Below are 24,997 nucleotides of genomic sequence, written 5' to 3'. Positions count from 1 at the left end.
AACCTCTGCCTCCCAGGTTCAGGTGATTCACCTCAGCCTCCAGAGTAGCTGGGACTACGCGCACATCACCACCACACTCAGCAAATTTTTGTATTTTCAGTAGAGACGGGCTTTCACCATGTTGGCCAGGCTGATCTCGAACTTCTGACCTCAGGTGATCCACCTGCCTTGGCTTCCCAAAGTGCTGGATTATATGTGTGAGCCACCGTGCCCGGCCCAGAGTGTTTCTTTTAAAGCGTAACTCCAATCATGTCACTGCTCTGCTCAAACTTTCCAGTGCCCCCTCATCTCAGAGTAAGCGCCAAGTCCTTGCTGTGTCCTGGGAGCCCTCCTACTTGATAGGGGACTCCAGCTCCCTCTCTAACCCCTCCATCCACTCCTCCTCCCTGCCTCTGCTCCAGCCACCGCTCTTCCTCAAACACTAAGCACAAAGTTACCCCTTTTGCACTCTGTAAATAGGCAAAGACTGCTCATCCTCAAAATGAATACCTGGCTTACTCCTCTTCCTTTGGGTCTCTGTTCAAGCACAAAAGCCTTCTTCAAGTGCCCTATTAAAATATGAAACCAGGGGGCACGGTGGCTCATGCCTGTAATCACAGCACTTTGGGAGGCCAAGGCGGTTGGATCACTTGAGGTCAGTTGTTTGAGACCGGCCTGGCCAACATGGTGAAACCCCGTCTTTACTAAAAATACAAAAATTAGCCTGGCATGGTGGTGTGAGCCTGTAATCCCAACTACTTGGGAGGCTGAGGCAGGAGAATTGCTTAAACCCGGGAGGCAGAGGTTGCAGTGAGCCAAGATAGCACCACTGCACTCCAGCCTGGGTGACAGAGTGAGACTCTGTCTCAAAATAAATAAATAAAAATAAAAAAATATGAAACCAATCCCCTGCACTCACTAACCCTATTATTCTGCTGTTTTTTCCCCCAACTTATCACTCCCTGATACATTGTGTATTTGTTTGTTTATATCAATTCACACTTTCCTATAAGAATGTGGGCTCTTGGCTGGGCGCAGTGGTTCATGCCTGTAATCCCAGCACTTTGGGAGGCCGAGGTGGGCAGATCACAAGGTCAGGAGATCGAGACCATCCTGGCTAACACGGTGAAACTCCGTCTCTACTAAAAATACAAAAATTAGCCGGGCGTGGTGGCAGGCGCCTGTAGTTCCAGCTACTCGGGAGGCTGAGGCAGGAGGATGGCGTGAACCCGGGAGGTGGAGCTTGCAGTGAGCTGAGATAGCACCACTGCACTCCAGCCTGGGCAATACAGCTAGACTCCGTCCAAAAAAAAAAAAAAAAATGCGGGCTCTTCTGAGCCAGGCGCAGCGGCTCACGCCTGTAATCCCAGCACTTTGGGAGGCCGAGGTGGGTAGATCACTTGAGGCCGGGAGTTCAAGACCAGCCTGGCCAACATGGTGAAACCCTGTCTCTACTAAAAATACAAAAATTAGCCAGGCGTGGTTGTCGGTGCCTATAATCCCAACTACTTGGGACGCTGAGGCAGGAGGATCGCTCAAACACTGGAGGCAGAGGTTGCAGTGGCGAGATTGCGCCACTGCCCTCCAGCCTGGGCGACTGAGTGAAATTCCATCTCGAAAAAAAAAAAAAGAATGTGGCCTCTTCTGAAGGGCATTTATATCTGAAAAAAAAGAATGTGAGCACTGCAAGAAGTTTTTTTCTGTTCAGTTCTGTATCAGTAGTACCTAGAATAGCATCTGGCATACAGCAGGTGCTCCATGAGTAAATGAATGGCCCTGTGGTGCCTCTTCCTAGCTAGACATGTGTTCAGTATGTCAATTAACCCATCTAAACAGGGTGGGCAATTGTCCCAATTTCCCAGGACTGTGGTCATTCCCAGAACTAGGCTTTCAGTGCTAAGACTGGGCAAATTGGGTTTTGCTCCTAGACAAAATGTGTTGGTCACCCTACCTGTAAGCCTACATTTCATCATCTATGAAAAAATAGTTGGCTGGTCACGGTGGCGCACGCCTGTAATCCCAGAACTTTGGGAGGCTGAGGCGGGCGAATCACAAGGTCAGGAGTTCAAGACCAGCCTGGCCAACATGGTGAAACCCCGTCTCTACTAAAAATACAAAAAATTAGCTGGGTGTAATGGCGGGCACCTGTAATGCCAGTTACTCGGGAGGCAGAGGCAGGAGAATCGCTTGAACCCGGGAGGCGGAGGTTGCAGTGGGCCATGATCTTGCCACTGCACTCCAGCCCAGGTGATAAGAGTGAGACTCTGTCTCAAAATAAATCAAGTAAATAAATAAGTAAATACTATATACCTCCTTTATCATGATGGTTTAGGGGCACGGGACTGATACTCCCTTAGAAGTTAAGCTAATTCTGAAAGACTTTTTTTTTTTTTAAATACAGAATCTTGCTCTGTTGCCCAACCTGGAGTGCAGTGATGCAATCTCGACTCACTGAAACCTCCATCTCCCAGGTTCAAGCAATTCTACCTCAGCCTCCGGAGTACCTGGGATTACAGGCGCGGGCCACCTCACCTGGCTAATTTTTGTATTTTCATTAGAGACGAGGTTTTGCCGTGTTGGCCAGGCTGGTCTCGAACTTCTGACCTCAAGGGATCCACCTGTCTCGGCCTCCCAAAGCGTTGAAATTACAGGCGTGAGCCACCACACCTGGTCTGAAAGACTTTTTAAAGCTATCTTTTTTGCTTATTACGAAAGTAATACAATCTTCATTTTTTTAAATCCCAAAATGTGCAGAAGTGAATGCCATAGAAAGTGAAACCCCTGGTGACCAGGAGTGGAGTGAAGGTCGTGGTGTCTGAGCCGCACATTTCCCAGGAGTAATAGCCGAGAGTAGACCCTTTGCAGCAGCTTTGTTGGGTTTAGATTTGCCATGTCACCCCAAATAAGGTCACACATCCAATGGCAGGGGCACACAAGACAGCCCATGACCATTCCACTTTGATTATTAAACACTTAAATGACGTTAGAAGGGCAATAATTCTATTTTCACTGTGAGAAATTACTGGAACCCCTCCAAACAAAAGCTTTGTGAGCCTGCCTTGCCCTAGAAAGTCCAAAGTGGCATCAAAACACTGCCTTCCGGAAGTCCTGCCTCAGAGCAGCCTCTGTTGCAAAACGTGTCACCGCAATTGCAAAATATCCTGCTTTAGACCAGAAAGTATCGTTCCCTGCCCAATTCTGTCATGGGGTTTTGGTCTCAGCTCCGAGGAGTTTTCTGACCAGACGAGATGGGATCACACAGCACCCACAGCGTCACTGCACAGTCTCATCCTTTCTCCATCTGGTAGTGGGAGACTGCCTGGGAGGTGCTGGGTTGCCACCGTCCAGAGTCAGGGACGGGTGCTGGCCCCAGTGATACCCCATTCAACACCCTTCTTCTGGCCCAGCCTAAAAATTCCAAAAATCTGCTGTCTGCACCATCAATGTGCATTTCATCCACTTTTTTTTTTTTTTTTTTTTGAGACAGGGTGTCTTGCTGTGTCACCCAGGCTGGAGAGCAGTGGTGCAATCACAGCTCATTGCAGCCTGAACCTAGGCTCAAGCAATCTTCCCACCTCAGCCTCCTGAGTAGCAGCAGGGACCACCAGTGTGTGCCACCACACCCAACTAATATTTTTTCTATTTTTTGTAGAGGCAGGGTCTCCTTATGTTGCCCAGGCTAATCTCAAACTCTTGGGCTTAAGTAATCCTCCTGTCTCAGCCTCCCAAGGGCTGGGACTGCAGGTGTGAGCCACTACACCCAGCCCAATTCACCCTTTTTTTAGGGAAGATGTTGGGTTTGGGCTCAGAAAGATCTAGCGAACTGCATGTTTGTTGTCAGCTGTGAAAACAATGCAAAAACACCAAATACTCTGTGAAATAGGAAACAGGTGGACCAGCTGGACAGTAAGTTAAATTCAACCAACCAGAACTCATCAAAGCCTTGAATCCCAGGCTGGGCACACACAGAGGAGCTCACACCCAGAGCTGGGCGTTCAGCTAGGCATCCCAATGTTGTGACTGACCTGTGGAAGTGACCCATCCTGGACCTCAGTGGTCAGCTGGAAACGTGACATCCATGGGTAGTCATTAATAGTAAAATCACAAATTATTGTCATGCAGGAGACGATGTTGTGAAGTGGTTTGACGTTTGGATCTTGGCTCTAGGCAAGTCACTAAGCTACAGATTCTTGGCTGCACAGGGGGATGATAAATGCAGCCCTGCAGGGTGCTGCAGAGATTCTAGGAGGAAGTGTTTATAAAGCTAGTGGTGGCTGGTGCAGAGGAAGTGCTGGTGAAGGGTAAATTGCATTATTAACAAAACTTCTGGCCGGGCACAGTGGCTCACACCTGTAATCCCAGCCCTTTGGGAGGCCAAAGCGAGTGGATCGCTTGAGATCAGGAGTTCAAGACCAGCCTGCGCAACATAGTGAGACCCTGTCTCTATAAAAAATACAAAAATTGGCCAGATGTGGTGGAATGCACCTGTAGTCTCAGCTACTTGGGAGGCTGAGGTTGGAGGGTTGCTCAAGCCCAGGAGGCAGAAGTTGCAGTGAGCCAAGATCCCACTACTGCACTCCAGCCTGAGTGACTGAGCAAGACCCTATCTAAAAATAAAAAATAAAAAAATTAGGGTATGCAACGGTCAGAAGTAGGTAAGTGAGGAGTCAGTTCACCCTACATGTAATTTTTCATTTATTTATTTTTTTTGAGACAAAGTCCCGCTCTGTCGCCCAAGCTGGAGTACAATGGCGCAACCTCGGCTCACTGCAACATCTGCCTCCCATGTTCAAGTGATTCTCCTGCCTCAGCCTCCTGAGTAGCTGGGAGTACAGGTGCGTGCCACCATGCCTGGCTAATTTTTGTATTTTTAGTAGAGATGGGGTTTTACCGTGTTGGCCAGGCTGGTCTTGAACTCCCAACCTGAGGTGATCCACCCACCTCGGCCTCCCAAAGTGCTGGGATTACAGGCGTTAGCCACTGTGCCCTGCCCCCAACATGTAACTTCTGTTAGCTTCAAAGCCACCTCTGGGGCCCTGCACCACATATGAGCTGAAGGACACCCGTGCCTTTTCACCCGTGTAGCTCCAGCATCTTGGCACACTGTCTAGAATGTTCAATGAATGTGCACGGAAGAGCATTCTGGCTCCAGGGAGCGAGGACTGAGTCAGCTCTGGGAACAGATGAGTCAGGCTGGTGGTCCAGGCATTGCTTTTCAAGCCCTTCCTGTGGCTGGAAGAACCAGTCAACTGGAACCGGATCAACAGGGGTGATGGCATGGCAAGAGTTATCTCCTGGCAGTGCCCTTCTGGCCTCACTTGCCTTCTTGAGCCAGGAAAGGCAAAGCTCATAGGACTGTATTCAGTGCCCACCCCTTCCCCCGTCCTGTGCCATTGGCTCTGGAAGGTCCGTGAAACCCCGAGTCTGGAGGAGAACAGTTGACCAGCAGGGCGGGCCCTCAGCATAGTCCTCTCTGTTCCCACTCACCCGCTCCGCCAGCCCCAGATCCTGGCAGGAAGGAAGATTGGAGGGGGTGTCTGGAATCCAATCCCAGACCTTCCCTTGCAGACTTGCCCATCTGTCTGTGGTCTAGTGTGGAGGCGAGGTCCAAGGTTTGGGAGGGGTGTGGGGGCACATGTCTGCCAAGGCATGGAGCCCTCCCAGCTGGAAAATCCTCTGAACCTGTAAGAAGAGAACACAGCTGGCATGGACACACCCTTACCCTTAGTCTCAGTTCCCACCAAGACACAGAGCATTTCCTGCGCCTTTTCCGCTATTTCACAACCTGCCTTTTCTTGCTCACCAAGGACAGAGGCTTCTTTTCCTACCAGAAGCCAGACAGCTGGCTCCAGCCTCTCCTGCTCAGCACCATGGCTAAGACCCCTAGTGACCATCTGCTGTCCACCCTGGAGGAGCTGGTGCCCTATGACTTCGAGAAGTTCAAGTTCAAGCTGCAGAACACCAGTGTGCAGAAGGAGCACTCCAGGATCCCCCGGAGCCAGATCCAGAGAGCCAGGCCGGTGAAGATGGCCACTCTGCTGGTCACCTACTATGGGGAAGAGTACGCGGTGCAGCTCACCCTGCAGGTCCTGCGGGCCATCAACCAGCGCCTGCTGGCCGAGGAGCTCCACAGGGCAGCCATTCAGGGTAAGCGGGCCCAGGCCTCCTCCTCATCCAGCGCTGAGTGCTGGCTGCTTTGTGGGAAAGGGGACCAGGAGCTCAGAGCAGCTCACTCTGACTTGGGGGTTGGGAGTCTCAGGTCTACCAAAATCCAGATGACTTTAGTTCCGGAACGTCCCTTCCTTCACTCTGGCCTTTGGAACTGGGTTAGTAAACTTCCTTCAGGCTCCTAATGGGTTTTTTAAGAATCAGGTCAGGGTCAGGAAAGGCAGGAGCTGGAACACCTGTTCTTTGAGACTGCTTCACTACATTTATGATTAATACTCATGTCAGACAAACATCTCTAGGTTAGCAAAAAGGGATTGCTATGCAATCATATGAACGGGGTTGGTATAGAATCTTCTCAGTGCTGTTCACCATGTTGGCCAGGCTGGTCTCGAACTCCTGACCTCAAGTGATCCTCCCGCCTCAGCCTCCCAAAGTGCTGGGATTTCAGACATAGGCCACCGTGCCCGGCTTATTTTTATTTTTAAAACGTATAATCTGGGTTTTGCTGACCTGTGTAAGATCTTATTTGAAACAGTTGTCCTGCTTAAAACGTTTGAAAAGTACTATTTGAGAAATATAGACTAGGCATGGTGGCTCACACTTATAAATAATCTCAGCACTTTGGGAGGCTAAGGTGGGTGGATTGCTAGAGCTCAGGAGTTTGAGACCAGCCTGGGCAACATGGTGAAACCCTGTCTCTACCAAAAATACAAAAAAAAAAAATGAGCCAGGCGTGGTAGCACACACCTGTATTTTCAGCTATTGAAAAAACAGAAAACAGGCTGAGGTGAGAGGATTGCTTGAGCCTGGGAGGCAGAGGTTGCAGTGAGCTGAGATCACATCAGGGCAACAGAGCAAGATCCTGTCTCAAAAAATAAAATAAGAGAGAGAGAAATATATAGCAACATCAAGCATGTTCTTACTGAATGGTAATTGACTGCCATTGTCTAGGAAGTCCTGAACTTTTGTTTTTGAGATGGAGTCTTGCTCTGTCACTCAGGCTGGAGTGCAGTGGCCCGATCTCAGCTCACTGCAACCTCCACATCCCGGGCTCAAGCGATTCTCATGCCTCAGCCTCCTGAGTAGCTGGGACTACAGGTGTGCACCACCGCGTCTGGCTAAGTTTCTTATTTTTAGTAGGAACGGGGTTTTGCCATGTTGGCCAGGCTGGTCTCGAACTCCTGACCTCAAATGATCCTCCCACCTTGGCCTCCGGAGAAGCTGGGATTACAGGCATGCGCCACCACGCTCAGCTTATTTTTGTATTTTTAGTAGAGACGGGGTTTCACCCTGTTGGTCTTGAACTCCTGATCTCAGGTGATTCTCCCGCCTCGGCCTCCCAGAGTGCCGGGAATACAGGCATGAGCCACCGCGCCCGGCCCGTTGTTTTCCTCAATTTCTAAACTTTAATATCCAAGGGGATTCTCTCTCCTCTCCCCTGAATCTTGGGCCCTAAACGCGGGACAGCTTCATCATTTTGCATCTGGTTGTCCTTCCAGAATATTCCACACAAGAAAACGGCACAGACGATTCCGCAGCGTCCAGCTCCCTGGGGGAGAACAAGCCCAGGAGCCTGAAGACTCCAGACCACCCCGAGGGGAACGAGGGGAACGGCCCTCGGCCGTACGGGGGCGGGGCTGCCAGCCTGCGGCGCAGCCAGCCCGAGTCCGGGAGGGGGCTGTCGAGGAAGCCCCTGAGTAAACGCAGAGACAAGGCCTCGGAGGGCCTGGACGCGCAGGGCAAGCCTCGGACCCGGAGCCCGGCCCTGCCGGGCGGGAGAAGCCCCGGCCCCTGCAGGGCGCCAGAGGGGGACCAGGCCGAGGTCCGGCTGCGCAGAAACGCCAGCTCCGCGGGGAGGCTGCAGGGGCTGGCGGGGGGCGCCCCGGGGCGGAAGGAGTGCAGGCCCTTCGAAGTGTATCTGCCCTCGGGAAAGATGCGACCTAGAAGCCTTGAGGTCACCATTTCTACAGGGGAGAAGGCGCCCGCAAATCCAGAAATTCTCCTGACTCTAGAGGAAACGACAGCTGCGAATCTGAACTCGGCAACAGAACCCCGGGCAAGGCCCACTCCGGATGGAGGGGCATCTGCGGACCTGAAGGAAGGCCCTGGGAATCCAGAACATTCGGTCACCGGTAAATTGTGTTCTTTCCTACTTTATATCGGCTGCAGAGAAAGAATGGCTGGCCGGGCACGATAGCTCATGCCTGTAATCCCAGCGCTTTGGGAGGCCAGGGCGGGAGGATTGCTGGAGGCCAAGACTTTGAGACCAGCCTGGTGAATGTAGTGAGACCCCCGCCATCTCTATAAACAAAATTAAAAAAATAAAAACCCAAAGGTTGGGCAGGGCGTGGTAGCTCTCGCCTGTAATCCCAGAGCGTTGAGAGGCCTGCACGGGAGGATCTCTTGACCCTAGGAGTTCCATACTAGCCTAGGCAACACAGTGAGACCCCATCTCTACAAAATACAATAGTGGCACGCGCCTGTAGTCCCAGCTGCTCGGGTTAACTTGAGCAGGCGGAGTTCCAGGCTACAGTGAGCTGAGATCATGCCACTGCACACCAGCCTGAGCAACGTAGCCAGACTCCACTTCTACAAAACTAAAAAAAAAATTAGCTGGGTATGGTGGCACATGCCTGTAATTCTAGCCACTCAGGAAGCTGAGGCAGGAGGATTGCTTGAGCCAGGGAGTTCCAGGCTGCAGTGAGCTGAGGTTGTGCCACTGCACTCCGGCCTGGGCAACACAGCAAGACCCTGTCTCTTAAACATTTTGGGGGAAAAAAAAAGAAAGGAAGAATGTCCAATTGAAAAAGGCAATCAGGTGTTATCAGTGGCCAAAGAATGGAGAAGGGGAGCTCACCTCTGCAGGCGTCTGCTTGCCAGGGATGGGAGGCAGGGGGATTTTAGAGTCCGGGGAGGGGAAGGGAGATAGGTAAGCAGGCCCAGGGCAGGGTTCCATATATGCAGGCGCTGTCCCCAGCATGCTTCTTCCTACATCGCATGGACACAAAACCCTGGCCATCTTCTTTTAGGGGAGGGACCTTTAGCCTTATAACAATGTGTAAATGATCTAAAGGTAACTGGAAGTCACCTCTTCCAGTTTGCACTGGTTTTGCTCTGATCTTAACTTCCTCTGGTTTTTGGCAAGGGATCAGGAGGCTCCAGGCCATCTGGATTTTTTTAAGCAGCTGTCCCTATAGGTAAAGAGACTAAAGAAAAACTGTAAAAGAAAAATGCCGCCAGTTTAGAGGGGACCGAGGCTGTCCAGGTGACAATTCCATGCTCGTGGTGGGGGCAGCATTCAGAAACACACTTTGCTTTTTTTTTTTTTTTTTTTTTTGAGACAGAGTCTCAGTCTGTCTCCCATGCTGGAGTGCAGTAGTGTGAGCACAGTTTACTGCAGCCTCAACCTCCTAGGCTCAAGCGATCCTCCCACCTCAGCCTTCCAAGTAGCTGACACTATAGGTGCTCACCACCACACCTGGTTAATTTTTGTGTGTGTGTGTGTGTATTTTTTGTAGTTACGAGGACTGTCTATGTCACCCAGGCTGGTTTTGAACTCTTGGGCTCAAGCGATCCCCCTGCCTTAGCCTCTAAAAGTGCTAGGATTTCAGGTGTGAGTCACTACACCCAGCCTATGGAACACACTTTCCAATGCATTGTTGGCTGGAGAGGAGAAATCACAGCACTCAAGGAGGAGAAATAGAATTGGGGGTCCAGGCCGGGTGCGGTGGCTCATACCTGTAATCCCAGCACTTTGGGAGGCCAGTGGGGGCGGATCACCTGAGGTGAGGAGTTCGAGACCAGCCTGCCAACATGGTGAAACTCCATCTCTACTAAAAATACTAAATTTTGCTGGGCGTGGTGGCGGGTGTCCATAATCCCAGCTACTCAGGAGGCTTCGAGGCAGGAGAATTGCTTGAACCGAGGAGGCAGAGGTTGCAGTGAGCCAAGATCATGCCACTGCACTCTAGCCTGGGCGACAAGAGCAAAACTCTGTCTCAAAAAAAAAAAAAAAGAATTGGGAGTCCAGGGACCCCTGAGACCTGGGAGGGGAAAGGATGTGGTATGCTGCATGAGTCTTCAAATCCAGAAGTCCCTGGGTCTTCCCGTGAGAAAGGACCCTGGGATCTGGAAAACCTAGCATCCTTAGGAATAGTGACCTGAAAAGTACTAAAGTATTTCCCCGCTAATTTTCTTTTATCCCTACTGTATTTTTTAAAATTTTTTTTTCAGATATGGGGTCTTGCTATGTTGCCCAGGTTGGTCTCGAACTCCTGATCTCAAACAATCCTCCCATCTTTGCCTCCGAAACTGCTGGGATTACAGGTGTGCACCACTGCACCAGGTCCCCACTGTATTTATATCATTGGGATTCCTGGGTGTCTCCTAGGGCCGCTTCGTTAATCTGATGCAGGCTTAGACCCTGAAAAATGCATATATGCACAGCTTCACAAATGTCACATCAAATTTCAGGTAGTTCTTGGACACTCTGAAGTCCATCTTTAGAATCCAAGGGGTTTGTGGACACCAGGTAGAAAATCTGGGGAAGATTGGTTAAAAATACTCCCTCTCACAATAACCTCACAGCAATGCATCATCATGGGGTTGAGATTCTACCATTTGCCTTTCTCTCAGCAGAAAGGAAAGCCTATTGGCTAAAGCCCTAACTATCTACTGCTGAGGTAGTCATTAAAATTATGTATGGTTGTGAATAATAGAGACACCCAAATAACAGTAACCTCAACAGAAAAGAAGTTTGTACCTCCTTCACATAAATGATACACAGGCGGTCCCAGGCAGATCCGTGGGCCAGGACCCTGGGGTCCTGCTGTTGCTCTGTCCCACCAAATTTGTCCTCAAGCTTCTGCTCTCAGAAGGTGACGTCCTCATGCCAGGCAGCAAGATGGAGGAACAAAGGGGAATAGTATCCCTCGGGAAAGTTCTAGAAGTTTCTAGAAGCTGCTTGTGACACCTCCATTTACATCCCTTTGGTCATATTATTGTCAAATAGCCACACCTAACTGCAAAGGAGGCTGAGAAATACAGGGCATTTGGGGAGCAATGGGAGGCAGGGAAACAGGGAACATGTGGACAATTCTATCACGAGAGAAGGAGGGAGAATAATTTCTGGTGACTACTAGCAGTCTCATTTACAGATGTGCTGTGAATTTCTGGGACACTGTGAGGTGGGAGGAGGTAGCAGGGGCTAAAGGATTGAGTGTGTTTCTATTTTTTTTTTTTTTTTGAGATGGAGTCTCTCTTGGTCACCCAGACTGGAGTGCAGTGGCGCAATCTCAGCTCACTGCAAACTCCGCCTCCCGGGTTCAAGCAATTCTCCTGCCTCAGCCTCCCGAGTAGCTGGGATTACAGGTGCCCACCACCACGTCCGGCTAATTTTTGTATTTTTAGTAGAGACGGGGTTTCACCATCTTGGCCAGGCTGGTCTTGAACTCCTGACCTCATGATCCACCCTCCTCGGCCTCCCAAAGTGCTGGGATTACAGGCGTGAGCCACTGCGCTCGGCCTTGTGTTTCTATTTCTTCTTGTATCTCGTGGCATGTCTGCTTATGAAGTTGCAATTAGAGTCTTGGAGTAGAGCTATTCATAACTGTTACGTCTTCATGATGAGTTCTACTCTTTAGCCCTATAATGCCCCCCTTCTTTGCTTTTTCTTTTAAGATGGCATCTTACTCTGTTGCCCAGGCTGGAGTGCAGTGGTGCAGCATTAACCTCCTAGGTTCAAGCAATCCTCCTGTCTCAGCCTCCCAAGTAGCTGGGATTAGAGGTGTGCACCACCACACCTGGCTAATTTTTTAATTTTTTGTAGAGGTGGGCTCTTGCCATGTTGCCCAGGCTGGTCTCAAACTCCTGAGCTTAAGCAGTCCTCCCACCTTGGCCTCCCAAAGCACTGGGATTATAGGCATGAGCCACCACCCAGCCCCTTCTTTGCTTTCATTTAATGGTTATTGAACTCATATGTGAGCAGTGGTCTATTTATTCCTTCATTCAATACTCATTTTCCAAATGCTTGCATTTGCCAGGTACTCTGCTAGGGGCTGGGATCCAGCTAGGAGCGAGGTACACAAGTCACCACCCCCTGGGAGCCTCCACTCACGTTATGGGCAGCCAGGGATGGGTTCAAGTGGCAAAGGAACACTGGTCAGAATGTCTCTTTCCTTGGCATCACCTGCTAGATCTATGTCTGTGCAGGAGGAACAGCACAAGGCCGTGGGTCTTTCTTTAGGATAAATGCCCAAGAATTCCAAGTCTCAGGAATGTCTGAGGTCTGGCCCTTAGCTCTCAGGCCCAGTGGCCTGTTTGCTTCCTCACTGGATGGAAGTCGGGGGAGGACAAGCTAGGAAGTGGGCAGAGTCTAACTGAGAACTCGCACATCTCAGGCAAGGGCTGTCTCCGCTGTGCTTTGTGATACCTCTGTATAAGCAACTTGGGTTTGCCATTCAGGGGATTTTTCCACTGCATGTCCCCAGGAAGGCCACCAGACACGGCTGCGAGTCCCCGTTGCCACGCCCAGGAAGGAGACCCAGTTGGCGGTACCTGTGTGCGTGATTCCTGCAGCTTCCCCGAGGCAGTTTCTGGGCACCCCCAGGCCTCAGGAAGCCGCTCACCTGGCTGCCCCCGGTGCCAGGACTCCCATGAAAGGAAGAGCCCGGGAAGCCTAAGCCCCCAGCCCCTGCCACAGTGTAAGCGCCACCTGAAGCAGGTCCAGCTGCTCTTCTGTGAGGATCACGATGAGCCCATCTGCCTCATCTGCAGTCTGAGTCAGGAGCACCAAGGCCACCGGGTGCGCCCCATTGAGGAGGTCGCCCTGGAACACAAGGTAGGCACTCCCTGCCTGTGGGCTCTTCTCTGCCAGGCACTTAGACACACTGGGCCTTACTTCATTTTCCCAACAACTCTGGGATGTTGGTGCATTAACCAGCATTCTTGGGCTGGAAATGGCAAGAACACAATATAAACCAGTCCAGCAAAGAGGGGAGCTACAGGTTTATGTTGCTCAGAGATCCAAGGGGAGCTGGCTTCAGGTATGGCTGAATCCAGAGGCTCAGAGGAAGTGCCTCTCAGCTCTGCTGCCTTTGGCAATTCAGCCATTCCTCCCTCCTCTTTCCTGAGCACCCCTCCCCATGCCGCTGGCAGCAGCACCCTCAGCCTTGCTACCAGAAGGAGATGTTCCCCTCCAGAGTTGGCACCAGCTAAAGATGGCAGGAGCCAAATTCAAGCTTTTCAACAAGTGCTGTTTTTCCAGAAGAAAATTCAGAAGCAGCTGGAGCATCTGAAGAAGCTGAGAAAATCAGGGGAGGAGCAGCGATCCTATGGGGAGGAGAAGGCAGTGAGCTTTCTGGTAAGGTCAGAGGTGGCTGATGGCCCATCCGTCCCTGGGAGGAGGGTGGGAAGAGTGAGCAGGGGTCCCCGAGATTCTGCTGTGGTTCACAGGGCAGCAGGGATGGCCACCTCCTCTCAGGGGACAGAGGGTAACCAGCAGCCAAGGGTGAGCTCATCCCTGTAGAGGGAGACCACCCCCAGCAGGCTCTGAGGATCCTGTCATGCTTTCTCATACTCACCAGAAGATGATAGAGAGCAACCTATGCCGGTGACTATTGCAGAAAGATGGGATTGAGGAAAAGGGAGGAGAACGCCACTTTTTTTTTTTGTGACGGAGTCTCGCCCTGTCACCCAGGTTGTAGTGCAGTGGTGTGATCTTGGCTCACTGCAACCTCTGCCTCCCGGGTTCAAGCGATTCTCCTGCCTCAGTCTCCTCAGTAGCTGGGATTATAGGTGAGTGCCACCATGCCCGGCTAATTTTTGTAGTTTTAGTAGAGATGGGGTTTCACCATGTTGGTCAGGCTGTTCTCGAACTCCTGAACTCGTGATCCGCCCGCCTTGGCCTCCCAAAGTACTGGGATTACAGATGTGAGCCACTGTGCCCGGCCAAGAACACTTTTAACTTCAAAATTTACTCTCTGTTTTTTTGTTTTGTTTCCAAGATGGAGTCTCGCTCTGTCACCCAGGCTGGAGTACAGTGGCACGATCTTGGCTTGCTCCAACCTCCACCTCCCAGGTTCAAGCAATTCTCCTGCCTCAGCCTCCTTAGTGGCTGGAATTACAGGCGCCTGCCACCGCGCCTGGCTAATTTTTGTATTTTTAGTAGAGACGGGATTTCACCGTGTTGGCCAGGCTGGTCTCAAACTCCTGACCTCAGGTGATCCACCTGCCTCGGCCTCCCAAAGTGCTGGGATTACAGGTGTGAGCCATCATGCCTGGGCTGGTTTTTTTGTTTTTTAGGGTTTTTTTTTTTTTTTTTTGAGATGGAATCTCACTCCATCATCCAGGCTGGGGTGCAGTGGTGCAATCTCGGCTCACTGCAAACCTTCACCTCCCCAGTTTAAGCAATTCTTCTGCCTCAGCCTCCCGAGTTGCTGGGACTATAGGCACATGCCACCACTCCTGGCTAATTTTTGTATTTTTAGTAAAGACAGAGTTTCCCCATGTTGGCCAGGCTGGTCTCGAACTCCTGATCTCAAGTGATCTGCCCAACTCAGCCTCCCAAAGTGCTGGGATTACAGACATGAGCCAATGCACCCAGCCCAAATTTCCCCATTTTATAAGACAACATTTATATTGGATTAGGGACCCACCCAATCCCAGTAGGACCACATCTTAACTAATTACATCTGCAAGAACTCTATCTCCAAATAAGATCACATGCTGAGTACTGGGGGTTAGGGCTTCAACATGTAAATTTTGGAAGGGACACAGTTAAACCTTAACACCAGGTTTAAGGACATTTTCCCAGAGCTAGCCCCAGCCATGCTCAGTCTTTTCTGGAAGGTTCCAGACAATATCGCCTCCTGCTCTGGAATCTAGGCCTTGGAGAGGCAGCAGAAGCCCACCTCTTATCCACCTCCAGGAGGTGGGCTTCTGGGGGTTCCTGGACATACACGTCCACCACAGCACAGACCCCCATACCTCCCTGTCCTCTGCTCCCCAGAAACAAACTGAAGCGCTGAAGCAGCGGGTGCAGAGGAAGCTGGAGCAGGTGTACTACTTCCTGGAGCAGCAAGAGCATTTCTTTGTGGCCTCACTGGAGGACGTGGGCCAGATGGTTGGGCAGATCAGGAAGGCATATGACACCCGCGTATCCCAGGACATCGCCCTGCTCGACGCGCTGATTGGGGAACTGGAGGCCAAGGAGTGCCAGTCAGAATGGGAACTTCTGCAGGTGGGTGTGCCTGGGCCCGGCTTTCTTGGGTCCCCTGTGCCTATCAGGATGCCTCAGGCTCCCAGCTCTGCCATCAGCTGTGCTGGAACAAATGGGTGAAGCCCCTAAGGCCTAGGATAGGACTTGGTCTTGGTGACCCACAGTGCCTCTTGTGCCCAGACCCCTTTGATGAGGTCTCTCAGGAGCCCAGGGTGGCCTGGTATCCATGGGATCCCTGCCATTTCCCAGAAGGGATCAGCAGGGCTTGAGGGCGGTTCCATTGCAGGCCTCGCCACCTGGGATGCCTGAATTCCCATGGTTAGGATTAGAATTGAAGAAAGGTGCTCCACTTCCACTGACACCCTAGGGCAGGGAGCCCTGGTAAGTGCAGCGGGGAGCTAAAAGTCCAGGAGCCCAGAAGTAGAGGCCAGGAGTCAGCCCAGCCACTAGGAGCCTGGTAACCGACAGTTTCCTTCTTTTTTCTCCTAGGACATTGGAGACATCTTGCACAGGTACAGCGAGGTCCTGTGGTGTACCCTGGGGTGTCTTGCAGAAAGCATTTGGGGGAGACAGTCCCGGAAGGGACCTGGGAGGGAGATGTTCCCAACCCCGGGGTCTGTGATTCCAGACTCCTCCTTTTTTCTGCAGCTTCCCAAAGCCTCTCTGGATTTGATAGGGAGAAGGGCATCTGGTCAGCAGGGAGGCTGGCCGGGTGTGGAGCTGCAGACTGGGAAGGGTGAATTCAGCCCATCCTGCTGAAACAAGATGGAGGCTCCCTAAGAAACCTTCCGAGTGCATTGTGTCCCGTGCAGTTCATCTGATGAAAACTGCCCCTTCAGGCCTACTGGTGGCCTTGGGAAGCTTGTTTGGAGTGGAGCTGGGCTAAGCCCAGCAGGAAGGGGAGGGAAGGGACAGGAAGAGGCTAAGCCTTAAAATCACCTGGGAGCTTTACAAAATCCCGGTGTCCTTTTGTGTCTGGCTTCTTCACTTAGCATAATGTCTTCGGGCTTCATCCATGTTGTAACGTGTATCAGAATTTATTTCCTTTTTATGGCTGAATCGTAGTCCAGTGTGTGTTCATACATTTTGCTTATCCATTCATGGATATCGGGACTTCTTCTAACTTTTGGTTTGTGAATAATGTTGCTATGAACAACGGTGTACAAATATCTGCTTGAGACCCTGCTTTGTTATTTTGGTACCTACCCAGAAGTGGAACTGCGGGACCACGTGGTTGTCCCGTGTTTAATTTTTTTTGAGGAACCACCATCCTAATTCTCACAGGGGCTGCATCGCTTCACATTCCCACCAGCAGCGCACAGGGGCTCCAGTTTCTCCACATCTTTGCCATCACTTATTTTCTTCTGTTTCTCTCTCTCTCTCTCTCTCTTTTTTTGAAGACAGCATCTTGCTCTGTCATCCAGGCTGGAGTGCAGTGGTGCGATCTTGGCTCACTGCAACCTCTGCCTCCCAGGTTCAAGGGATTCTCCCACCTCAGCCTCCCTAGTAGCTGGGACTACAGGAGCGTGCCACCATGCCCAGCTAATTTTTTTGGTAGAGACAGGGTTTCACCATATTAGCCAGGCTGGTCTCAAACTCCTGACCTCAAGTGATCCACCCGCCTTGGCCTCCCAAAGCGCTGGGATTACAGGCGTGAGCCACCGTGCCCAGCCATTTCTCTTTCCTTCCTTCCCTCCCTCCCTCCCTCCCTCCTTCCCTTCCCTTCCTTCCTTCCTTCCTTCCTTCCTTCCTTCCTTCCTTCCTTCCTTCCTTCCTTCCTTCCTTTCTTTTCTTCTTGAGACAAGGTCTCACTCCCATCACTAAGGCTGGAGAGCAGTGGCACAGTCACGGCTCACTGCAGGCTCAACTTCCTGGGCTCGGGTGATTCTCCTACCTCAGCATCCTGAGTAGCTGGGACTACAGGCATGTGCTACCACTTCCGGCTACTTTTTTGTATTTTTAATAGAGACAGGGTTTCGCCATGTTGCCCAAGCTGGACTTGAACTCCTGGGCTCAAGCGATCCCACTGCCCCGGCCTCCCGAAGTGGTAGGATTACAGGCATGAGCCACCATACCTGGTCTATTTTTTTCTGTTGTTGCTGTTTTTATAATAGCCATTCTAATGGATGTGAAGGGATACTTTGTTGTGTGTGTGTTTTTTTTCATTTATTATCTTTTTATTTCAATAGAAAGAAAGGGGTGTATAATCAATTTGACATAGATAATTCTAGTAGATAATATCAATGTCATTTTAAGTCCATTCTGAAAACTCCTTGTGGTTTTGATATCCATGTCTTTAAAGCACCCCAGTACATGACAGTCTGTGGCCAAAGTTGAGGACCAGCATTTAGACCTCTGAATCCAAGGAAGACTTTTCTTTGTGTAGCTCAGTCTGGGCTAGGTGTGTCCTGTGGAGAATGTAGTTCATTTCCAGCTCACGGGTACTTGGGCCACCCCCTCGCTCTGGCCTTCTCTGGTCAACAGTCTTTTGTCTCTAGGGCTAAGACAGTGCGTGTCCCTGAACAGTGGACCACTCCTCAAGAGATAAAACAAAAGATCCAACTCCTCCACCAGAAGTCAGAGTTTGTGGAGAAGAGCACAAAGTACTTCTCAGGTAGATGGGCTTGGGAGAAGATTGGACGTGCATGCTCACTTCCTCCCTAAGATCCACATAGCCCAGAGCCCCTCACTTCCCGCCTCTTCCCCTGGTCTTGCTGACCTGCCTTCAACCTCTCCTCCATGTGTCCCTGACTGAGGGACCTAACTCCAGCTTCTCTCTGCTCCCTTTCCCACATTTTAGAAACCCTGCGTTCAGAAATGGAAATGTTCAATGGTGAGTCCAGTGGTAATGGTGTGTGCTGGCCTGGGGTTGTTGCAGTGTTCCCTTGTGCTGTTGACTTGAGGGGCCCTATTTAGAAGACAAAAAAAAAACACCAAACACCTGGAGCAAAGGTAGGAGAAAGGTCATGGCAGGCCCCCCAGGCTCTGTGCGTGACTCATTGACTGAGTTGACTCATTAGACCACAGTCCCCAACATGGCCTGGGTTCCTGGGAGGAATGGGATTATACCCAACATAGCATGCAGGGCCCTAAGCAGGGGGTTCCTTGTCTTTCCTTGTTGTCAGGACAGTGTAATTTAGCCCCTCTTAATGCTAATGCTCAGGACTTTTTTCCCTATCTGATTTTTCTCCGTAGTTCCAGAGCTGATTGGCGCTCAGGCACATGCTGGTAAGTGCCCAGATCAAGGCAAGTGGCCCTGGCCTGCTGGATCCCTGTGCTCTCCCCGACCACGTTCCAGAAGAACTACCCTGTCCCTGTTTCCTGCAGGTGGGGAGAACCCTGTAGGGATGTTGCCCATGGACCCCTACCTAGGTATTCAAATTTTCTTTGCAGTTAATGTGATTCTGGATGCAGAAACCGCTTACCCCAACCTCATCTTCTCTGATGATCTGAAGAGTGTTAGACTTGGAAACAAGTGGGAGAGGCTGCCTGATGGCCCGCAAAGATTTGACAGCTGTATCATTGTTCTGGGCTCTCCGAGTTTCCTCTCCGGCTGCCGTTACTGGGAGGTGGAGGTCGGAGACAAGACAGCATGGATCCTGGGAGCCTGCAAGACATCCATAAGCAGGAAAGGGAACATGACTCTGTCACCAGAGAATGGCTACTGGGTGGTGATAATGATGAAGGAAAATGAGTACCAGGCGTCCAGCGTTCCCCCAACCCGCCTGCTAATAAAGGAGCCTCCCAAGCGTGTGGGCATCTTCGTGGACTACGGAGTTGGAAGCATCTCCTTTTACAATGTGACAGCCAGATCCCACATCTATACATTCGCCAGCTGCTGTTTCTCTGGGCCCCTTCAACCTATCTTCAGCCCTGGGACACGTGATGGAGGGAAGAACACAGCTCCTCTGACTATCTGTCCAGTGGGTGGTCAGGGGCCTGACTGAATGCCCAACACTGCATCTCTCTTCCTGCTTCTGGCCTTGTATCTTGCATTCACACTCAATAGTCACGGAATGCCGACTAGGTGCTAGCTGCTATGGGAAATACAAAAATAACAAAATAGTTACTGTGCCCACGGAGCCTACCCGATTATAGCAGAGGTAAGTTAGGAACGAACATGTTAGTCAATCCGGGTGAAGACATGTACTGATGACACACCATGGATTTCAGAGGAGGAAGTACAGAGTCGTTGCATAATCCGCCCCTGGTGAGTGGCACTCTCAGGTGCTCCTGAACAGAAGATTTGGCCCTCATTTTCCCTCAGAACCCCACAGCAAGGATCTATGTCCCCTTGTTCTCTCTGCTTCTGTCTTGAGGATATGGGAAGCCTAGAGAAACGCAAGCAGACTGGATTGGGATAGAAGTATTTGTGTACCTGGATTAATGAACTATGATTTTTTTTTTTTTGAGAGGGAATCTTGCTCTGTGGCCCAGGCTGGAGTGCAGTGGCACGATCTCAGCTCACTGCAACCTCCACCTCCCAGGTTCAAGCGATTCTCCTGCCTCAGCCTCCTGAGCAGCTGGGATTACAGGTGCATGCCACCACACCAGGCTGGTTTTCTTGTATTTTTAGTAGAGACGGGGGTTTCACCATGTTAGCCAGGCTGGTCTCGAACTCCTGACGTCAGGTGATCCACCCGCCTCAGCCTCCCAAAGTGCTGGGATTACAGGCATGAGCCGCCGTGCCCGGCCTATGATTCTTTTTTTTTTTTTTTTTTGAGACAAAGTTTTGCTCTTGTCGCCCAGGCTGGAGTGCAGTGGTGCAATCTTGGCTCACTGCAACCTCCGCCTCCCAGGTTCAAAAGATTCTCCTGCCTCAGCCTCCGAAGTAGCTGGGATTACAGGCGCCCGCCACCATGCCCGGCTAATTTTTTGCATTTTTAGTAGACATGAGGTTTCATCATGTTGGCCAGGCTGGTCTCAAACTCCCAACCTCAGGTGATCCACCCACCTCAGCCTCCCAAAGTGCAGGGATTACAGGCATGAGCCACCATGCCTGGCCATGATTCTTAAGAGAATTGACTGGGCCTCATGAATAAAAAAATTAGAAAATCTGGTCATTTGCATTTGTCACTCAATCACTGTGGAATCCCATTTCCCGACTGCATTTCATGAAGCAGATGGGACTACTGTATGGAAAAACATTTGGCATGTATTCCAAGTGTCAGATTATTCTGTCTTGGTTTGTATGGGAAAATCTGCGGGTTGTGGAATATTAGGTTCTACTTCACACACATCCCGTGCATTTGTCCTTCATTTAAAGAGATGTAAAGGGGCCGGGCATGGTGACTCACATCTGTAATCTCAGCATTTTGGGAGGCAAAGGCGGGTGGATCGCCCGAGCCCAGGGATTGAGACCAGCTGGGCAATGTGGTGAAAACCCGTCTCTACAAAAAATACAAAAATTAGCCATAGGGATGGGGGTGGGAGGATGGCTTGAGCGCAGGAGATCGAGGCTGCAGCAGTGAACTGAGACTGCACTACGGCAATCCAGCCTGGGCAACAGAGTGAGTCCCTGTCTCCAAAAAGTGGATGTAAGAAGAAAAAATCAAATGAAGATTAAATTCCAAACTCCTATGCCAACTCCTCTGTCTTCACTACTAGAGTGTAGATTGGACTCAGATACTCCATGGCTATGATGAGAGCAGGTAAACTTGCTGGGCTTTCCTCCACGAGTTTTATTCTATAAGAGTAATCCACATCCCAGGACAGTTCACATGACCTACAGCTTAGCTGTTCCCTGCGGTGGGTCATGTCTTATTCCCGATTCTCCCTTGTTATAAGCTTTTCATGAATATCTTTGTGTATATTTTCCACCACCTCACCATATACATATTTTTTCTCCTGTGTTATTCCTAAAATGGTTCCTGAATGTGAAATATCTGATAATGCTTCCTACGGGTTGCCATACCATCCTTTGCAAAGATTTTTTAAATATTTCATGCCCAAAGCAATGACTGCCATTTAAAATTTTTTTGCTGATTTAATAGGGATGTAATGAGGTCTTACTTCTGTTTTATTTCATTACCTGTTAATGAGGCTGTGAATTTTTCCATGTGAATTTCTGCTTTTTGCTTCATTCTATGGAAATTGTACAGTTCCTTTGAATACTTGCTATTTGGAATCTACATATTGAACTTCGTGTTTTGCTGTACTTCTTCACACATGTTTTAGGCTGGGTGCGGTGGCTCACGCCTGCAATCCCAACACTTTGGGAGCCGGAGGTGGGCAGATCGTTTGCATCCAGGGTTTGAGACCAGCCTGGGCAACATGGCAAAACCTCATCTCTACCAAAAAATACAAAAATTAGCCAGGCATGGTGGTGAGCACCTGTAGTCCCAGCTGCTCCGGAAGCTGAGGCAGGAGAATTGCTTGAGCCTTTGAGGCAGAGGCTGCAGTAAGCCGAGATTGTGCCACTGCACTCCAACCTCGGCAACAGAACAAGACCCTGTCTCAAAAAATAAAAAAATTAAAAAAGGAAAACAAAAACATAAATGTTTTAGGTAGTACACATTTGAATCTGTCTGATGAAATTTCTCTGCCTAGTGGTTATTTCATGGAGCTCTAAATCCATACCATACAATGCATCCTTTTAAAGTGGAAAATTCAGTGTTTCTTAGTATATGCATTGTGTGTATAAATATCACCACTAATACCAGAACATTTTATCATATGTATTAGCAGTCACTCCCCATTCTCCCCCATTCCCCAGAGCATGTAAACCACTAAGCTACTTTCTGTCTCTATGGATTTGCCTATTCTGGACATATGATGTTAAGTGGAATCATACAATATGTGAGTTTTTTGTGACTGATTCTTTTGCTTAGTATGTTTTCATGGTCCATCCACGTTGTAGCATGTGTCAGTACTTTCATCCTGTTTTATCACTGAATAATCTATTATATGATTACATGTATATATCACTTCTTGTTCATCCACTGATCACTTAGGGGACATTGGGTTGTTTCCACTTTTAGGCTAGTGTGAACACGTTATTGTGTGAACACACATTTCCATTTCTCTTGAGTTTATACCTTGAAATTGAACTGCTTGTTCACATGGTAACTATGTTAAGAAACTGCTGCCCGGGTGCGGTGGCTCACGCCTGTAATCCCAGCACTTTGGGAGGCTGAGGCAGGCGGATCACAAGGTCAGGAGATCGAGACCATCCTGGCTAACACGGTGAAACCCCGTTTCTACTAAGAATACAAAAAAATTAGCCGGCCGTGGTGGTGGGCGCCTGTAGTTCCAGCTACTGAGGAGGCTGAGGCAGGAGAATGGCGTGAATCCAGGAGGCGGAGCTTGCAGTGAGCCGAGATGGTGCCACTGCACTCCAGCCTGGGTGACAGAGCGAGACTCCATCTCAAAAAAAAAAAAAAAAGAAACGGCCAAACTGTTTTCCAAAGTAGCTGGACCATTTTAGGTCCTTTCCAAAGTAGCTGGACCACCAGCAATATAGGAGGGTTTCATTTTCTCCACATCCTCACCAATAACATTTTTATGGTATTTTTTATTATAGTAATTCTAGTGTGTGTGAAGTGGTATCTCATTATAGTTTTGATTTGCATTCAAGATCTTTTAAATAGGAAATTCTTTCTTCACTTAGTTTTACTCCTAGATGATCAGATACTAAATTAACTCACCTTTCAAATAGTTGTTTTTTTCAACTACAAAAGGAACACTCGTTATTTGAAAATGTATGGATTTATAAAACATAAAAAGTGACAAATTCCTTCTAATCCTACTCCTTAGAGACAACCAATATTAACTCTCTTTCCCTCCCCCCGGCCAACATTTCTAGAAAGCAACCGTTAACTCTTGTTGTTGTATATTTCTCCAGTTTAAAAAAAAAAAAAAAAAAGCCTAGGCTGGGGGCGGTGGCTCACACCTGTAATCCCAACACTTTGGGAGGCCGAGGCGGGCAGATCACGAGGTCGAGAGATTGAGACCATCCTCGCCAACATGGTGAAACCCCCGTCTCTACTAAAAATACAAAAATTAGCTGGGTGTGGTGGCGGGCTCCTGTAGTCCCAGCTACTCAGGAGGCTGAGGCAGAAGAATTGCTTGAACCTGGGAGATGGAGGTTGCAGTGAGCTGAGACCATGCCACTGCACTCCAGCCTGGGCAACAGAGCAAGACTCCATCTCAAAAAAAAAAAAAGCCTAATATTTTATTTTTAGAACGACTTATTATACATACTGCTTTATAACTTGCCTTTTCACTTAAATTATCTCTTTTCAATGGTTCCGTTGGCTTCCACTGTATAAACATATCATGATGTAACCTTTTTTTTGGAGATGGAGTCTCCTTCTGTCACCCAAGCTGGAGTGCAGTGGCACAATCTTGGCTCACTGCAACCTCCAACTCCCTGGTTCAAGCTATTCTCCTGCCTCAGCCTCCCAAGTAGCTGGGATTACAGGCGTGTACCTCTACACCCAGCTAATTTTTGTATTTTTAGTAGAGACGGGTTTTCACCATGTTGGCCAGGATAGTCTTGATCTTCTGACCTCATGATCCGCCCGCCTCGGCCTCCCAAAGTGCTGGGATTACAGGCGTGAGTTTTTCTTTAAAATGAGTTGAGAAATGACCATTACAAAGTTTATGAACAGTTTACTTCTTAAAATAGGAAGTGCCATATTGCCCTCTTAAATAATTGTATTAATTTGCTTTTAGAATACTGAATATTGTTTTTGTAATTATTATTTTAAATTTCATTTCTTTAATTGTATGTGACAATAGCCATCTTTTCATGTTAAGAGGCATTTATAGAGATACATATTATGTTTACACCCTTAATTTATGGTATCATTTCAAATCCATTTATGTCATTTATTTTACGGATTAGATTCTAAAAACAGGATTCCATCAAATTGTTTTAAAAAATCTTTTTCGTTCTTTTTTTTTCCATCAAATTGTTTTAAAAAATCTTTATCGTTCTTTTTTCTTTTTTTTCCCGCCCCCACAAGATGGAATCTTGCTCTGTTACCCAGGCTGGAGTGCAGTGGCATGATCTCAGCTCACTGCAACCTCTGCCTCCCAGGTTCAAATGATTCTCCTGTCTCAGCCTCCTGAGTAGCTGGGATTATAGGCATGCATCACCACGCCCGGCTAATTTTGTATTTTTTAGTAGAGACGGGTTTCACTATGTTAGGCTGCTCTCGAACTCCTGACCTCAGATGATCTGCCCACCTCAGCCTCCAAAAGTGCTGGGATGAGCCACCATGCCCGGCCTATTGTTCTATTTTTTTTAAGGTTTTATTATTTTTAGTTACCAAATTGACATGTGCTCATTAAATGAAGTGACACAATAAAAAAAGTGTAATCTCCCCCTTTTCTCTATTTCCACTCCCTCCCTATGAGTAACCATTTTATTTTTATTTTACGTATTTATTTAGAGACAGAGTCTTACTACTCTGTCACCCAGGCTGGTGTGCCTGTCACTCAGGCTGGAGTGCAGTGGTGCGATCTTGGCTCACTGTAACATCCACCCCCACCTCCTGGGTTCAAGCAATTCTTGTGCTTCAGCCTCCTCCCAAGTAGATGAGATTACAGGCACCCGCCACCACGCCCGGCTAATTTTTGTATTTTTAGTACAGATGGGGTTTCCCCATGTTGGCCAGGCTGGTCTTG

The 24,997-nt window shown here is 49.3% G+C and overlaps 1 protein-coding gene across 3 annotated transcripts; it reads left to right on the top strand.

Moving 5' to 3' along the window:
- The first annotated feature begins 4,712 nt into the window (after positions 1 to 4,712).
- On the top strand, positions 4,713 to 20,423 carry MEFV (MEFV innate immunity regulator, pyrin). 3 transcript variants are annotated; one of them, XM_063796510.1, is made up of 10 exons: positions 4,713 to 4,814; positions 5,787 to 6,126; positions 7,647 to 8,279; positions 12,636 to 12,985; positions 13,412 to 13,507; positions 15,155 to 15,385; positions 15,854 to 15,876; positions 17,863 to 17,978; positions 18,165 to 18,197; positions 18,560 to 19,404. In XM_063796510.1, the coding sequence occupies exons 2-10, from the start codon at positions 5,850 to 5,852 to the stop codon at positions 19,309 to 19,311; spliced, it is 2,511 nt and encodes an 836-aa protein (XP_063652580.1). In that variant the 5' UTR covers positions 4,713 to 4,814; positions 5,787 to 5,849; the 3' UTR covers positions 19,312 to 19,404. The 3 variants fall into 3 exon arrangements, with proteins under 3 accessions (XP_063652580.1, XP_016802171.2, XP_016802170.2); XM_016946682.4 differs by lacking the exon at positions 4,713 to 4,814 and having other exon boundaries at positions 5,754 to 6,126; positions 18,560 to 18,592; positions 18,758 to 20,423; XM_016946681.4 differs by lacking the exon at positions 4,713 to 4,814 and having other exon boundaries at positions 5,754 to 6,126.
- The last annotated feature ends 4,574 nt before the right edge of the window (positions 20,424 to 24,997 follow it).

The sequence above is a fragment of the Pan troglodytes genome, chromosome 18 (genome assembly GCF_028858775.2).
Source record: "Pan troglodytes isolate AG18354 chromosome 18, NHGRI_mPanTro3-v2.0_pri, whole genome shotgun sequence".
In the NCBI taxonomy this organism is placed as follows: domain Eukaryota; kingdom Metazoa; phylum Chordata; class Mammalia; order Primates; family Hominidae; genus Pan; species Pan troglodytes.
Note: the sequence above shows the minus strand (reverse complement) of the source record. Positions and strands in the feature narration are given on the sequence as shown.